The 17292-nt window shown below is 36.4% G+C and overlaps 1 protein-coding gene across 1 annotated transcript; it reads right to left on the reverse strand.

Moving 5' to 3' along the window:
• Window positions 1-15786: 15786 nt before the first annotated feature.
• LOC141715542 (protein FAR-RED IMPAIRED RESPONSE 1-like) lies at window positions 15787-17072 on the reverse strand. Its single transcript, XM_074518741.1, has 3 exons — window positions 16735-17072; window positions 16125-16644; window positions 15787-16005 (listed from the first exon to the last, which is right to left on the reverse strand). Exons 1-3 carry the CDS (start codon window positions 17070-17072, stop codon window positions 15787-15789), a joined length of 1077 nt encoding a protein of 358 aa, XP_074374842.1.
• Between the last annotated feature and the right edge of the window lie 220 nt (window positions 17073-17292).

Genomic DNA, 17292 nt, shown 5'->3' on the forward strand with positions numbered 1-17292 from the left:
ATGACATGGCCATATGATGTGTCATCCAACTCACATATAATTAAATTTTTTTACAGTTATTTATTAAAATAAAAAATTAATTACGATAACTACTATGACCGGTGTCTTTCTCAGTCTTCGTTTACTAACTAATTGTCTTCATTCACTAACATTAAGCCTTCTTATATCATTTCTTTTCATCTTCATTTAACTCATATGTATAGTTATTTCCTTAACTTTATAATATCACTCTGATAAAAATCAAATTTCTTGGTTTGGTTCATCACAATTTGGTGCTGTAATATGCCTATTTTTTGGACTCAGTGATTTCTACCTGTATGATTAAATGTTCCAAAGAACATCAATATCTATAGATAGCTCCATAGCAAACTCATGATCAACTTTTTTTTTTCCTTTTTAACAAGACCAGAAATTAGATAACAGACTCATGATCTTACAATCCTGTTTTAAATACAAGTCCAAAGAGATGTTAATTTTTTTTAAATTTGTTAGCAGAACCTAGTAGTGAAGGGAAGAAGTGCAATACTCACAATATAGATCAAGTTTTCTGTACGATCATCTCTAAAACCCTCCCCCATATTTAAATGAATTAGAAGTCCAGGACTTGTCATCTTTGTTCTCAAAGAATATATTAATAAACAAGTTCAATGTGTTAAGCGCCAAAGTTAGTTCATGATCTCTCCTGTAGCATTTCTGGATGCATAGTTCCTTGTACAAAATTGGTTATACTTTAGATTTGTGCATATCATATTGCAGCAAGTCATATAACAGACATAAATTCAACTTAGAACTACTTCCAATATTTCACTGATTAGGTGATGTGCTAGTGCAACTTGTAATGAATGACTAGAGTCTACACTCAATTACTCAAAGAACTTTACACTTCTTCTTAATGGGAGTAAATGACTGATAGAGCCGATCCAACGTTTATAATTCTTGCAAACAAGCATAGCCTGTTACACTCCATATCCAGAACTTTTCTGCTATCAGCATTCAGATATATGTACCATTCATATTAAAAATCAGATATGTGGAATCAAATACATTTATAAAGCTTTGTAGCTAAATTCTTAAAATAATAAAATTCAATATCATCAAAAAACATTAACCAGGTAATGACCAGAAGATGCTCTCGGAACATTAAAAACATAATAAAATTCATCTCTCAACCTACATCAAATATAAAAAATTATAATCTCTTATTAAGAATTAAAAGTGAAAACACATCTTCACTGTCACTGCATTAACCAGATACCAGGATATGCTCTCAGAAAAGTAATTCGTCGAGCACAACATTAAAATCAACACAACGACCACTATCCTCCAATCGTTGTATTACACTTGCAACCTGATCTCTCCTGTAACCCAATCTAATTATTTTTTCATATAGTTCATGTTAGAAAATTAGGATTTTAGAGCTTAATTTAATTATGTTCTTGATATTAATCCTAAAAACTAATGATTGGAAATTGTTCAATGATATTTGAATTAAATTTTCATGTATGGTTTTAAGAATTTTCTTAATGAAATCCATATGAATTGAGAGTTGAAAGTAGCTTGGAAAAGTTTGAAATTTTGAGAATGTTTGTCCCACATTGAAATAAATAAAGAGGGTTGTGTGCTTTATATGGTACTACCCACATGAGTAGTATACAACTACTAAGGTGTGTGATGGTCCATTATGTTGTTGTGTGCTTCACACACACACATGCGCGCGCCGCCGCCCCGCCCCGCCACGCCACGCACCACACCGGACCGGACCGGACCGGGTCGAAGGGCGATTTGGGCGAATGTCTCGGCGTCTCGCGTACGCGAGACGACCTGGGCGAGGATTTTATTTATTTGAGAATTAATTTTAATTCGAATTTATTTATCGATGACTGGATTATTATTATTATAATAATAAATTGTTGGGCTGGGTTTGATACTGAATTGGGCTAAGTCACTTTGTTAGTGGGCTTAGTCTAAATATATTGAACCTGGACAAGTAATCTGATCTGTAACTGATGAATTAAAATTAAATCTGATAATAATGTGGGTGTTGAGTGAAAAAACTGTTACAAATAATTTAAATTCAAAATCTGATGAGTTTTGATTTTTTAAATTAATGGTGCAGTTTAATTCAGACATTAAAGTGTGGAACAGTTTCATTTTTCCTCTCCTATAAATAGAGGCTAGAGTGAATGTATTTTACACACCACACAAAATTCTCTTCTCTTCTCCCTCTCTGCATTTTCTCTCCCAAAAACACAAGTTCGAGGTGCTGTAGGTTGGTTTTCCGGCGACTGAGGTGCTGGTCGATGTGGAGGTTTTGTTGCTGCTGTTAACATAAACTCCGAGCTGTTTTATCCTGGTGGAGATATTGCACGCATCCCAAACGCAGCAGGTAGGGGGCAATATTCTCTTCAAGAGCAGCCAGGACTTCGAGCAAGTCCTGATGACTCAGCTGTGATCATTTTTTCTTGGCATTTTGTATCTGTGCACCATTATTTTCAGTCATTATTGAAAGCTATGGTTTCGGGTACATCTTCGTTTCTCTCTTCGTTATTTCAGTTACTGATTTTGTTTACATGCATACTTTATTTTGTTGACTGTGGTCTTGGCCTGAACTTGCTAAATTCTTTATACACTTGCCTCTGTGTTGCAATATTTGTTAGTGAAATTTACAACATTCTTGAAGAGAATATTAGTTATTTAGAATTTAGCATAATGGTTAACGAAAGTGAGGTTATCGTTGGTGGTGGTAGCGGTTCGGGTGCAACTGCTGGGGCCATTGATTGGACCACCTATAGTTTCCCACAAGCTGTTGAACTAACCTGTTTACCGGAGAAATTCAACGGTGGCATTGGCTTTTCTCGCTGGCAGAAAAGGATGAAGTTGTGGCTGACTATAAAGGGTCTGTGGCCGGTTGTGGAATATGAGAAACCGGTAGTGGATCAAGAGAAGGCTGACACAGTTAAGGCTTTTGCGAAGTGGGCTGAGAAGGATGGAGTGGCTAGGGCGGCCATTCTGGCGGCACTAACAAACACTTTGTTTGATGTCTATTCTTCTGATGTCTACTCTGCAAAACTCTTATAGGAGAAGCTGGACCAGACACATAATACTGACTCACAAGGTCTAGAAAAGTATTCTGTGGCAAGGTTCCTCGAGTTAAAGCTGATGGACAATAAGTCCATGACTGAGCAGGTGCATGAGTTCGAGATGATAGTGCATGCTTTGAAGGAGTCTGGAATGGACCTCCCGGAGAAGTTCAAGGTGATGAGTGTGATTGAAAAGCTCTCGAAGTCTTGGGAAGAGTTCTTTCTATCCCTGAAAAGACAGAAAGGAGAGATCACCTGGACCAACCTTATGTTGGACATCTCGGTGCAAGAACAACACAAGTCCAAACAGGGACATGTGATGCCAACTGAACACGGTACCTCGAAGGTAAACATAGCAACTGTAGGACAGAAGATGAAGGCTTTTTCTAAGAAAGCTAATAGTAATAAACCTAAGAGTGACAAGGACAAGGCCAAGAAACCCAAGGCAAACAAACCCTGCTGGTCTTATGGGCAGGTTGGGCACTGGAGTAAGGACTGCCCTACGAAGAAAGCGAAGAAAACCGAGGTAGCATAAGCGAATGTTGTGCTTGGAACCGCAAGTGGGCCTGTAGTGAACATGGTCGTTGGTGAGGCTACGGCTTCTGAAACCGACGTTGACCGGTATGTATCCTACAACCCTGTAATATTTTCTACCTATCTGTCAAATGAATGGTTGATAGATACTGGAGCTAATGTACATATTTGTGCTGATATTAGTTTATTTGTATCTTATCAACAGAGTCATAGCCTAACTGTGAAGATGGGGAATGATAGTGCTGCTCAAGTACATGGAGTTGGAAATGTGGATCTGAAGTTCCCTTCAGGACGTATTCTATCTCTGACGAGAGTGCATCATGTTCTCGATATGCGTAGAAATATAATAAGTGGAAGCTGTTTAGTTTCTAGTGGTTTTGAAATTTCGTTCAAATGTAATAAAGTAGTTCTTATTCACACTGGTACATTCTTTGGCAAGGGTTACTTGTCAAATGGTTTATTTGTTATTAATGCGGATCCCGTTTTGGGAAATTTGAATAATAATGTTATTCCTTCTGTTAACTGTATTGAATCCTCGAATATATGGCATGCTAGACTAGGTCATTTAAACTTTGGTGCTCTTAAGAACATGATGAACTTAGAGTTGATACCAAAACATACCATAGAAAAGAATTCTAAATGTCAAGTATGTGTGTCTGCTAAATAAATAAGGAAACCTTTTCATAACGTTGTTAGGGATTCAGACTTGTTAGATTTAGTACACACTGATATTTGTGAATTTGGTGGTGTGTTGACCAAGGACCAGTTTAGATACTCCATTACTTTTATAGATGATAGTAGTAGATACTGTTATGTTTATTTACTTAGACATAAGGATGAAGCACTTAGTAAATTCATTATATATAAAACTGAAGTAGAAAAACAAACTAGTAAGTTACTTAAAAGGTTGAGATCTGATAGAGGTGGTGAGTATACGAGTAATGCTTTTAATGAATTTTGTGTAAATAATGGTATAGTTCATGAAGTTACTCCACCATACACACCTGAGTCTAATGGGGTTGCTGAGCGAAAGAACAGAACATTTAAAGATATGATTAATAGTATGCTTATTAACTCTGGGTTGCCTAAATACATGTGGGGGAGGCTCTAAATACGGCTTGCCATATTTTGAATAGAGTCCCTCTGAAACACATGGATAAAACACCCTTAGAGTTATGGAAAGGCAGGATGACTAGTCTTAAGTATCTTCATGTGTGGGGGTGCCTTGCTAAGGTGCTTGTTCCTGAACACAAGAGAAAGAAACTAGGTCCAAAGACTGTTGACTGTATCTTTCTGGGCTATCTTGAAACCACTACAGCTATGAGATTTTTAGTGTTAAAATCTGACATAGATGGTATAGTGGCAAACACGATAGTTGAATTTCGAGATGTGACATTCTTTGAGGATGTCTACCCTATGAAGACCGGAATACCTGAAACGACTTCTGAGGAAGATCCTACTCACACATCAAGTTCTATTCCTGATCATATGGAAAAACTGACAAATGTGGGGGCGGAACCTAGTAGTAGCTCTATTCCTAAGGATCTAGCGGAACCAAGGAGAAGTAAGCGTGCAAAGGTAGTCAAGGATTTTGGAGGTGATTTCATCACTTACAATATCGAGGACGAACCTTTAACTTTCCGACAAGCTATGGATTCTTCTGAGTCAAGGCGCTGGAAGGGCGCTGTGAAGAGCGAAATTGACTCTATTATTTCTAATGGAACATGGGAGTTGGTTGATCTCCCTCCTGGGTGTTCTACTATTGGGTGCAAATGGGTCTTTAAAAGGAAGTTGAACCCTGACGGCTCAATAGACAAGTACAAAGCTAGACTGGTAGCTAAGGGTTTTAAGCAAAAAGTAGGAATTGATTACTTTGATACATACTCTCCGGTTGCAAGAATGGTAACAATCCGAATGCTTATAGCATTGGATTCAGTCCATGGTCTTATCATCCATCAGATGGATGTAAAGACGGCTTTTCTTCATGGTGAACTTGAAGAAGAGATTTATATGGATTAGCCTGAAGGATTTATTGCATCAGGCAATGAAAGGAAAGTATGTAAGTTGATCAAGTCCATCTATGGCTTGAAACAAGCTCCCAGAGATTGGCATAAAAAGTTTGATGAAACTGTATTGCCTTTTAGTTATAAGATTAATGAAAGTGATAAGTTTGTCTACACTAAAGTTAAAGGTAATGAGTGTGTTATTTTGTGCCTATATGTGGATGACATTTTACTGTTTGGAACCAATATTGAGATTATTAACGAGACTAAAGAATTCTTGAAAAGGCATTTTGAAATGAAGGATATGGGTGAGGCAAGTGTGATTCTTGGAATCAAAATGATTCAGTCCACTGAAGGAATAACCTTGACTCAATCTCATTATATAGAGAAATCTATACTTGAGAAATATGGTTATTCACAGTGTAGAATCGCTAGTACACCCTATGATTCGAAAGTTGCCCTTTTCAAGAATACTTCAGGAGTGCCTGTATCTCAGTTAAGGTATTCTCTGATTATTGGGAGCTTGCAGTATCTTGCTAACTGTACTAGACCAGATATTTCATATTTTGTGTCTAAACTGGCTAGATATACAAGTTGTCCAAACAGAACTCATTGGGATGCTCTTGATAGAGTACTTAGATATCTAAAAGGCACAATGTACCTTAGTTTACACTACAGGAGGTTTCCTGGTGTGCTTGAAGGGTACAGTGATGCAAGTTGGATAGTGTTAGGTCCCAATGTGTTTGTAGAAGGGGGGGTTGAATACAAACAGTACCGAATAATCGAATTAAATGCGGAATAAAAATGTGAAACAAAATTCAAGTTAAATAAAAATATTATTAAACTTGAAAGGTGTTACAACAACTGTATCGATTACAAGGAATTAATCTCAAATTAATTATCACAAATTTAGAATAAATTCGACATGAACTTTTTCTATTTTTGCAATAATTAGAATCAAATGCTAAACGCGATTTGAGATTAAGTTCTAGGGATTTTGATCTGCTAGATTGTTACACAAGAACAAGATAAAGATTTCTAGTGGTTTGGATTTAACTTTACAAACTAGAAATTTAATCTTGAAGTAGCAGAGAAGATGAAATATTGTGTCTGCTTCTTTTTCTTTTTGTTCTCGAGTTCTGTGTGTTGGATTGGATAATTGACTTCTGCTGCTTCTCTTCTTTTTAAACTAATCAACAGACTTGAATGAACTGTAGTGACAATCGGTGAGACAATCCAATTGTACTAGCAAGAAAATCTGTTGAACTGGAGAGACTTTCGGTATGACTATTGTTTGTACTAGCAAGACAATCCTCTTCCAGTGTAACTTTCGGCAAGACAATTATTTGTAGTAGCATGGCTTTCGGTATGACTATCAATTGTCATATTGATTGTCATATTAGTACAATCAGATTGTCTTGTTGAATTTAAATAGAATTTAAATAGATTTTAATCCAATTTAAATTCTGAAAATCCTTAATATTAATTCTGAATTAATTAATCAGTTAATTCAATTAATCAATAAATTAATCTTTGCAGATATAATTTATTTTCTTAATTAAATTATATGACTTAATTAATTAATAGAGAATTAATACTAATCTTGAGCAGCAACCATTCTTCTGAAAATCACTGTCAATTATGAATCAATTCCACCACTTCAATGTTGACACTCGATGTACTGTCTGGTTCATGAGTGACTAACTTCCGTGACGTTTTTTCAAGCCTTGACCTTGATATTCTTGATTTTCTTCAGACTAAATCCTTGTAATTAATTGATACCCTGACGAGATCTCTGTCACTTGATTAAATCCATAATCTTGATTTATATCACTGAGGCATGATCAATTTCTTGAACTTCTTTCAGTGAATTAATTCCTCAAGTCTGTAGATGAACCTTATCTCTGAATCCTTTGACAAATATTACTTTGCGAGATCTCTTTGACGGTAGATCCACTATTTACTTATTACATTCTTATTTGAGTTGAGTTAAATCCTCGAATATACAAATAGGCTATGACATATGCCTTACAATCTCCCCCTATTTGTTTGTTAGACAATAACACACAAATACCTAGAGGATAACTCAACTAACAAATAAGAAAAAGATATAAACAGAAATGCAAAGTAAATAGCAGAAAAGTTCTGGATGACATTTAACCTTTTCCAGATTCCAAATAGATGTTCCTCTAGACTGAACATATCTTCAAGTAGTTTCATCTTCTTTTTGTACAACCACATTTCCTGTTGAGAAGCACATATCTCTTTGCTTCTCCCCCTATAAGAATCAACTGATTAAAGAAGATCACCTTCGTTTACCACCTCTCCCGTACAATAGGATCCGCAGATAAAAACCAATGGTACTCCCCTAACAGCTTCTTCCCTTATCAGAAAATCACCTTGTGTTTACCACCTCTCCCGTACAATAGGATCCGTAGTTACAAACAGCAATGGTGTGGTGTAGTGTACATGTTTGATCTTTTTCTTCTCCCTACTATTTCTCCCCCTTAGTTGAGGAATCCTCCAAACTATTACTTAAGCTTTTATCTCCCCCTTAAAGAAGGAATGTATGCCGTCGTCTGAAGGAGTTCTCATATTTCACTTGGTTGGAAAAGAAATAACAAGTGTTTCTCTTTCTTCCTCACTGTGAGTGTGTGATTCTATTTAGTGTACCTCACATGTGTTTCACTCTTCTCTCCACTCGTGTTTACACTCATTCTCACAAGTATATAACTCTTCTCTCATAGCTCCATAATCCAGCTGTACCTGCAAGGAAAATCACCTTAGCCATCCTTAAGGAGGTCACAGGTGGTGCAATGGGAGTTCGCAAATCCCCATCCTTGTTAAACTCATCAGATGAATCTGAGTCATAATCTACAAGTTGCTAGTTTCCCTTTTAGGGTTCCAGATTTGAATTCTGGGAAGGTAAACAATGATCCAACGAATTTAGCATAAAGATCAAAGTTCCCTTCTAATGTCTGTGAAGACATTTCCTTGTGACTCATCAGGTAATATCTGAATCATTGTCAACAAGTTGCCGATCTGCACCTATGTTAGATCCACTATCCGCAGATGCATCCAGGGAATTTAAGCCTGGGGAGGTAGACACTGACCACTGACATATGGCTTTTGGATCAGTATCCTCTCCTAACACCTGTAAAGGCAATTGGTCCATTAACGAACCTTAAACAATCGAATCTGACCTTAAAATGGTCGAAACTCTTGTTTCCGTCAACTCATCCTTTGTGTGTGTAACCTCTCCTTGTGCATCAAGAATTGTTTATGTTTGAAGTGGTGACACTACATCGGATGCCTTGGCCGACAGGCAAATTTCAATAGACGCACCCTGTTAAGAGAATGAATCTGGTAACTGTTTTTGTGCCTTTTCAGCCATTACATCTTTTTAAGAAGATGTATGGGGGCTAGCAGTTATCTCGGTTTAAATACTACTCATCTATGTAGGAGACAGAGCTACTGGGTTGACTACAGAACCTTCCTTATGTGGTGCACTAAGGCACTATCTCCCTCACGCTCACTCATACTTCTTTTTAGTGGTAAGAGAGTGTTGGTTGGTTCTGTTTCTGTGTTTGTCATTACAGTCTGGGATAGATGTTGTGGGTTTTCAACCTCATGACTGTCAATGAAAGAAAGCCATTGGAGACTGAACCTGTATCACAGAACATAGGGCAATATAGAGAGATAAAATGTACTTAAGATCTATAAGGAATGAAAATTATACATTTAATCTTTTGAGAGTAATGATGTACAATAGTGATTTCAAAAGATTTTACATGAAATAAGAAATCACTAATGTAGAAAGAAGTTTGATTTACTCCTAAAACTCACTGCACATATAAAACAATATGATTGTGCCTAGTGATTAGAGAGTTAAAAATATGACGATTACTTGAGCAGTACACTAGTTCATACCAACCTGAAGTGAGATTGTGAAGAAGAGATTGCATAGTCCAATAGATCTGCAACTGCAAAGTCCATGAACTGAGGTGCATTGACTTCCTCTTTTGACTCACCAACCAGGAGTACACTTGTACACATCTTACTAGAGTCCAATTCCAAGTGTAATGTGCATCAGGTGCCTGATATGTCGTAATATTCTCAAGTCTCGTCACTGGTGCTATATGTTAGTTACTGCATCCTGATAATAACCTAGCACAATATACAAATTTATAATGATAACATTCCCAGCTTACGAACAATCATATCCCTCAGATAAACCTTTGCTGTTATCTCCAAAGGTAACCATGGGGCCAGCTTTCTCAACCACATTTGATAGCAGGCCTCTATCTCCGGTCATATGTCTTGATGATCCACTGTCAAGAATCCACACTACTGGTTACACCTGTTTAATGCCCTGCACTACAAATGGATTAGACCTTCTTCGGAACCCAAACTTGGTTGGGCCCGGCATACTTGTAGAATTGTCCTTTGTCAGGCAAAATAACATTTTTAATTTTAATGATCTCAACTTTCTCACTGACTGAACATTTGACCTTATAAATGGCCTTAACAAATTTCTGTTTAGGCTTAGGCACAAATGTCTCCTTTCTAGCCTTAGAAGGACTAGCAGCCTTAGACCTATCATGCTTCTTGTTATTCACATGCTGACGAGGAGTAGTCTTAACATTAGAAATATGCTTACCATTAAAATAAGCATACATCATATTAAAAGCACAAGACATACAATTAGAAACACCACATGCTTTATGAGAGTGATTAACAGCAGGCAATTTATGCATGGTAATCATGGCATTTTTGTTTTCCAACTCATGTGTGTCTGAGTTAGTCTCAGTTGCTTTCACAACTTTAACTGGAACTTTCGACACACTCGACTAGGAAACAACCTTCTCATTAGCAAGATCTTCAGCACGCATTTTTTCTTGAATAACAGAAGAGGTCGCATCAAATGGTTCAGCAATTGATGGTTTATAGAGGGGTTCATCAACACCCTTAAGCACATGTGGTACTTCCCTCCCTTTAGCACAGACACGAGGAGGGGAGTTTATGCCTAATTCTCCAATAGCAACATTGTAATCATAACCTATTCCAGATGTTTGATTAACAGATTGCTTACTGTAGAACTCTTTAGCCTTCGAACAAGAATTGAAGTAGGCTCTAACCTTAGTCTCAAGACCGGTGATCTTGTCTTTGAGAATAGTTTAGAGTTTTCTATAACAGTCAACTCTATTCTCTAGAAAAGATACTTGTTCTTTTAATTTATCTTGATTAATATGCACAAGTCTTAATTCATTGACCTCTTTCTCAAGGTCTTTAATCTGTAAACTTAACAGTTCATTATCACGACGTGCATTATCTAAGTTACCTCCTAGATGATAAACTAATTCAGCATCAGTATATTTTACCTCTTTTTTTTTACGATGAAGCTTTTCCATCAATAGCCATAAGAGCAAGATTCTCATCTTCTTCATCTTCACTATCAGTATCATCCCAGCTTCTTCCCTTTGCCAGATAAGCCCTTTCAGAGTTACTCTTCTGATTTGAATCATAAGAGTTCTTCCTTACTTGCTTTAGCTTCCTACATTCTGTGGCAAAGTGTCCCAACTCATTGCAGTTATAATATCTGATGGTGCTCCGATCAACCATCCCTGTTTTGTATCCACCACTGCTGGTGTTAGAGGATGAAGATCCACCTTTCTGGAATTTGTTGTCGTTGGACTTGTACTTAAGCTTGGGATTCCTTTTGAATCTGACATTGGAGAATCTTTTGACAATTTGGGCCATTGACTCATCTTCCAATTGCTCCAGCTCTTCCAAGGAATAAAAATCATCACTTGATTGATTTGTAGTAGGAGGATCATATTTTGCTACTAACACATTTTCCTCAGCCTTGGAAAACTGTACCATTTTCTCCAACTGTTGAGATTGTTGTTGTTGTTGACCTTCAGCTACAAGAGCAGTAGATGTGCTAACCATTCTATCTTTCCCGTAGACTTCCTTTTGCTAAATCTGCTCCAACTCATAGGTTTTTAACACACCATAGAGTCTATCCAAAGAAATCTCACTCAGATCTCTAGCTTCTCTAATGGCAGTGATTCTATGTTCAAGATGAGTTGGCAGTGTTAAAAGGAACTTTTTGTTGACCTCCCTGATTGAATAAAATTTTCCATTTATGTTCAGGTTGTTGATCAACGCATTGTACCTCTCAAACACTTCAGTAATTCCTTCTCCTGGATTTGATTTAAAATGTTCATACTCAGAGGTTAGGATCTCCAACTTGTTCTCCCTAACTTCCTCTGTGCCTTCATTAATCACCTCAATAGTTTCCCATATGTGTTTGGAATTTTTACAGTTCATCACATGTCTGTTCATCAAGGGATCAAGGGAATCAATTAATATTAATTGAAGGCTGGCATCCAAGGAGGCTTCTTCCTTCTCAGCAGGAGTAAAATCTTCAGGCTCTTTTGGATAGGTTCTAGCTTTGGTAATCACAACATCATCTACTATCACCTCTGGTTCAATAACCATCGGAGTTTTTAGACCCTTCTTTAACAAGTTCAGATATTTGGGATTTGCAACTTGTAAAAATAATAGCATCTTCTTCTTCCACATGATATAATTTTCTTTATCAAATAGTGGAATTTTAACGGTTCCAACTTTTTGTGAAGTCATTATGAATTTTTGAATAAATAAAAATTCAAGGAGTTAAAAAATCACAAAAGTCTAGGATCTTGATTTGTGCGTTAATCAGAAGGCTCTGATACCAATTGTTAGGTCCCAATGTGTTTGTAGAAGGGGGGTTGAATACAAACAATACCGAATAATCGAATTAAATGCGGAATAAAAATGTGAAACAAAATTCAAGTTAAATAAAAATATTATTAAACTTGAAAGGTGTTACAATAACTGTATCGATTACAAGGAATTAATCTCAAATTAATTATCACAAATTTAGAATAAATTCGACATGAACTTTTTCTATTTTTGCAATAATTAGAATCAAATGCTAAACGCGATTTGAGATTAAGTTCTAGGGATTCTGATCCGCTAGATTGTTACACAAGAACAAGATAAAGATTTCTAGTGGTTTGGATTTAACTTTACAAACTAGAAATTTAATCTTGAAGTAGCAGAGAAGATGAAATATTGTGTCTGCTTCTTTTTCGTTTTGTTCTCGAGTTCTATGTGTTAGATGGAATAATTGACTTCTGCTGCTTCTCTTCTTTTTAAACTAATCAACAGACTTGAATGAACTGTAGTGACAATCGGTGAGACAATCCAATTATACTAGCAAGACAATCTGTTGAACTGGAGAGACTTTCGGTATGACTATTGTTTGTACTAGCAAGACAATCTGATTGAACTAGCAAGACAATCTGATTGAACTAGCAAGACAATCCTCTTCCAGTGTAACTTTCGGCAAGACAATTATTTGTACTAGCATGACTTTCGGTATGACTATCAATTGTCATACCGATTGTCATATTAGTACAATTAGATTGTCTTGTTGAATTTAAATAGAATTTAAATAGATTTTAATCCAATTTAAATTCTGAAAATCCTTAATATTAATTCTGAATTAATTAATCAATTAATTCAATTAATCAATAAATTAATCTTTGCAGATATAATTTATTTTCTTAATTAAATTATATGACTTAATTAATTAATAGAGAATTAATATTAATCTTGAGCAGCAACCATTCTTCTGAAAATCTTCTGAAAATCACTGTCAATTATGAATCAATTCCACCACTTCAATGTTGACACTCGATGTACTGTCTGGTTCATGAGTGACTAACTTCCGTGACGTTTCTTCAAGCCTTGACCTTGATATTCTTGATTTTCTTCAGACTAAATCCTTGTAATTAATTGATACCCTGACGAGATCTGTGTCACTTGATTAAATCCACAATCTTGATTTATATCACTGAGGCATGATCAATTTCTTGAACTTCTTCCAGTGAATTAATTCCTCAAGTCTGTAGATGAACCTTGTCTCTGAATCCTTTGACAGATATTACTTTGCGAGATCTCTTTGACGGTAGATCCACTATTTACTTATTACATTCTTATTTGAGTTGAGTTAAATCCTCGAATATACAAATAGGCTATGACATATGCCTTACAGAAAGCTAAGAAGTCTGGTTCCAATGGAGTGACTGGATACGTGTTCACCTTGGCTGGTGGAGCAATATCCTGGAAGTCAAGCAGACAGACTATAGTTACTCGGTCTACTTTTGAGGCTGAGTTGTGTGCACTTGATGCCACAGGGACGGAGGCTGAATGGTTACACGGACTTATGTCTGCAATACCTGTAGTAAGCAGACCGCTTCCTGCTATTGCTATTCACTGTGATAGTCGAACAACTATCGACAAGATTAGCAGTAAAAAGCATAATGCTAAAACTAAGAGACACATCCAAGTTAGACTCAAATCTATAAGGGGTTTAGTGACTGATAGGATCATAGCTACAGAGTTCATAGGAACTCAGAATAATATAGCTGATCCTCTTACTAAAGGACTGGAACCTGCAGTGGTCCTTAAGTCAAGGTTGGGGATGGGACTGTCAACCCATCATAATTCATCAACAGTGGGAACCAAATACACATGAGAGGAGATCCCTCGAAGTGTATTCAATGGGTAATAACAAGCTGTAAGGATGAATTGGTAGTACCTTTGCTACATAGATGATACTATAGTATCTGAGTCTATCCCCTATAAACCTAGAAGGTACCGACACTGCTAGAAAAGCAAGAGTGTTAAAACTCTGAATGGGGTCAAGTCATTTGACGAGATAGAAACAGTATATCTCTGGAGATGCCCAGCTAAGCGAATGTAATTGTGTGGTCGCAATTAGAGGAAAGGGTTATTCCTTGAAACATTCGACGAACAGGATTGAGACATGACCATTAATGTCTCAAAGCCGTAGATTGACACCATAGCCTTTGACTTGTCTTCGTCTATGGAATATGGTTATACTCAATGGATTAAGATTCAAGGTGAAACATTCCATCTGAATCTGATAGCCATTAAAGTATAGGAATTAGGAGGGTTCAAACCCGGAAGGGTACCGACTCTGAAAAACAAGTCATGATGGAAAAAAAAAATTAATCGCATTTCTGTATGGATTTGTGGGGGATTGTTAGAAAATTAGGATTTTAGAGCTTAATTTAATTATGTTCTTGATATTAATCCTAAAAACTAATGATTAGAAATTGATCAATGATATTTGAACTTAAATTTTCATGTATGGTTTTAAGAATTTTCTTAATGAAATCCATAAGAATTGAGAATTGAAAGTAGCTTGGAAAAGCTTGAAATTTTGAGAATGTTTGTCCCACATTGAAATAAATAAAGGGGGTTGTGTGCTTTATATGGTATTACCCACATGAGTAGTATACAACTACTAAGGTGTGTGATGGTCCATTGTGTTGTTGTGTGCTTCACGCACACACACGCGCGCCGCCGCCCCGCCCCGCCACGCACCGGACCGGACCGGGTCGGGTAGGGTCGAAGAGCGATTTGGGCGAATATCTCAGCGTCTCGCGTACGCGAGGCGACCTGGGCGAGGATTTTATTTATTTGAGAATTAATTTTAATTCGAATTTATTTATCGGTGACTGGATTATTATTATTATAATAATAAATTGTTGGCCTGGGTTTGATACTGAATTGGGCTAAGTCACTTTGTTAGTGGGCTTAGTCTAAATACATTGAACCTGTACAAGTAATCTGATCTATAACTGATGAATTAAAATTAAATCTGATAATAATGTGGGAGTTTATGTCTGAATTAAAGTGTGGAACAGTTTAATTCAAATTGGTCGATGTGGAGGTTTTGTTGCTGCTGTTAACATAAACTCCGAGCTGTTTTATCCTGGTGGAGATATTGCACGCATACCAAACGCAGCAGGTAGGGGGCAATATTCTCTTCAAGAGTAGCCAGGACTTCGAGCAAGGCCTGGTGACTCAGCTGTGATAATTTTTTCTTGGCATTTTGTATCTGTGCACCATTATTTTCAGTCACTGTTGAAAGCTATGGTTTCGGGTACATCTTCGTTTCTCTCTTCGTTATTTCAGTTACTGATTTTGTTTACATGCATGCTTTGTTTTGTTGACTGTGGTCTTGGCCTGAACTTGCTAAATTCTTTATACACTTGCCTCTGTGTTGTAATATTTGTTAGTGAAATTTACAACAGTTCATCATACGGAGGGTATTGATTTTGTTGTATATCACACGACACATGATTAGCATTCCAATGTTGTTCTGGAGGTTGTTGCTGAATTGCTAAAATTTCTGTAAATGACATATTTATCAGCATACAATTTGGAACAATAGTTGGGGTAGAATTAGCTTGCAAAAGGGCTTGTTGTTCTGGTAAAACTTGTTGATATTGATGTTCTGACCACTGTTGCGGCAGAGATGAATACTTTGAATCAAAATCATTGTTAGATTGCACATATTAAAAATAAACTTGATTATTAAACATGTAAAAAAAACTGATTAGTTACATAAACCAATTCTGACCTGAGATATCTGAACAGAGGCTTCTTCTGCCTCACTCGCGATGGTACCATCATCAACAATTTTTTTACGGTTTTTATTTTTTTTTACAGCCTTTTCAATTGCGGACTGTTTTCTCCTAGTCGGTGGACGTCCTTTACCTCTCACAACCAACGGACTAGATATTTTGACATTTTCAGCAGAATTTTTGGCAGCTGGTTCATTAATTTGAACCTCATTCTCATTTGATTTAGGTCCAGATCCATGGAAAAAATCATTGCCGACACTTAGAACTCCCTTCAAATCATTTATCCATCTGATTACTCTTGTACATTTAGAATCATCTTCCCTTGCTAAGTCAGCCACCTCATGAAACGCATTGCACATTTTTTCAAATTGTTTTGCTTCAACATTAACTGACATAGCATTGTAACCTATATTGACCCGCGTATGAACTCTTTTGATATCTTTTCTCCATCGACGAGAAATATATCTAGTTGGTAGATGATAAATCTTCTTATGGATAAGTAATGAAATAGCATGCCTACACAGAATATTTCTAAACTCAAATAACTTACAGTTACATGCTACTTCTAAGTTTTTCTCGTCAAATTCAACTTTAAAATGTACATACCTTCTGAAATCTCCAAACTTAAAATCTTCAACAACAAGGTACTTTGAACCATCACTTAGAACTGGAGACACTTCACAATAAAGTTTCCCTTTTATTTCTTGCTGAAACTCCTTGAATTTTGAGTTCGTGTAAAAAGACTGAAGTTCTTTCTCCATCTCATAGTCAGTTATGCAAGGATACATCGAATTATAGGAATTAAAATCTTCTTGATTCTCCTTTGACACTTTACTCGCAAGTGCATTCTCATATTGCTCTACAAATTGCTTTAGTGTAGTCTTGGAGTTAACGTATCCATCAAAAAATGAGTTCATACTCTCACTTCGTTGTGTTGTTGACATTCCAGCCCAAAAACAATCTTTTACATAAATTGGAACCCAACGATGCTTATCCTCGTATAAACCCAGTAACCAATCATTATTTTACAGTTTATACTTTTTAATCATCTCATTCCAGCTATTTTCATAATCATACATGGTTAGGGAATTATAAACTGCATTACTCAATGCAAATTTAATGGAATCATACTCTTTATGCGTCTTTAATTTTTCAGGAAGTTTT

Source organism: Apium graveolens, chromosome 1 (genome assembly GCF_009905375.1).
Source record: "Apium graveolens cultivar Ventura chromosome 1, ASM990537v1, whole genome shotgun sequence".
In the NCBI taxonomy this organism is placed as follows: Eukaryota; Viridiplantae; Streptophyta; class Magnoliopsida; order Apiales; family Apiaceae; genus Apium; species Apium graveolens.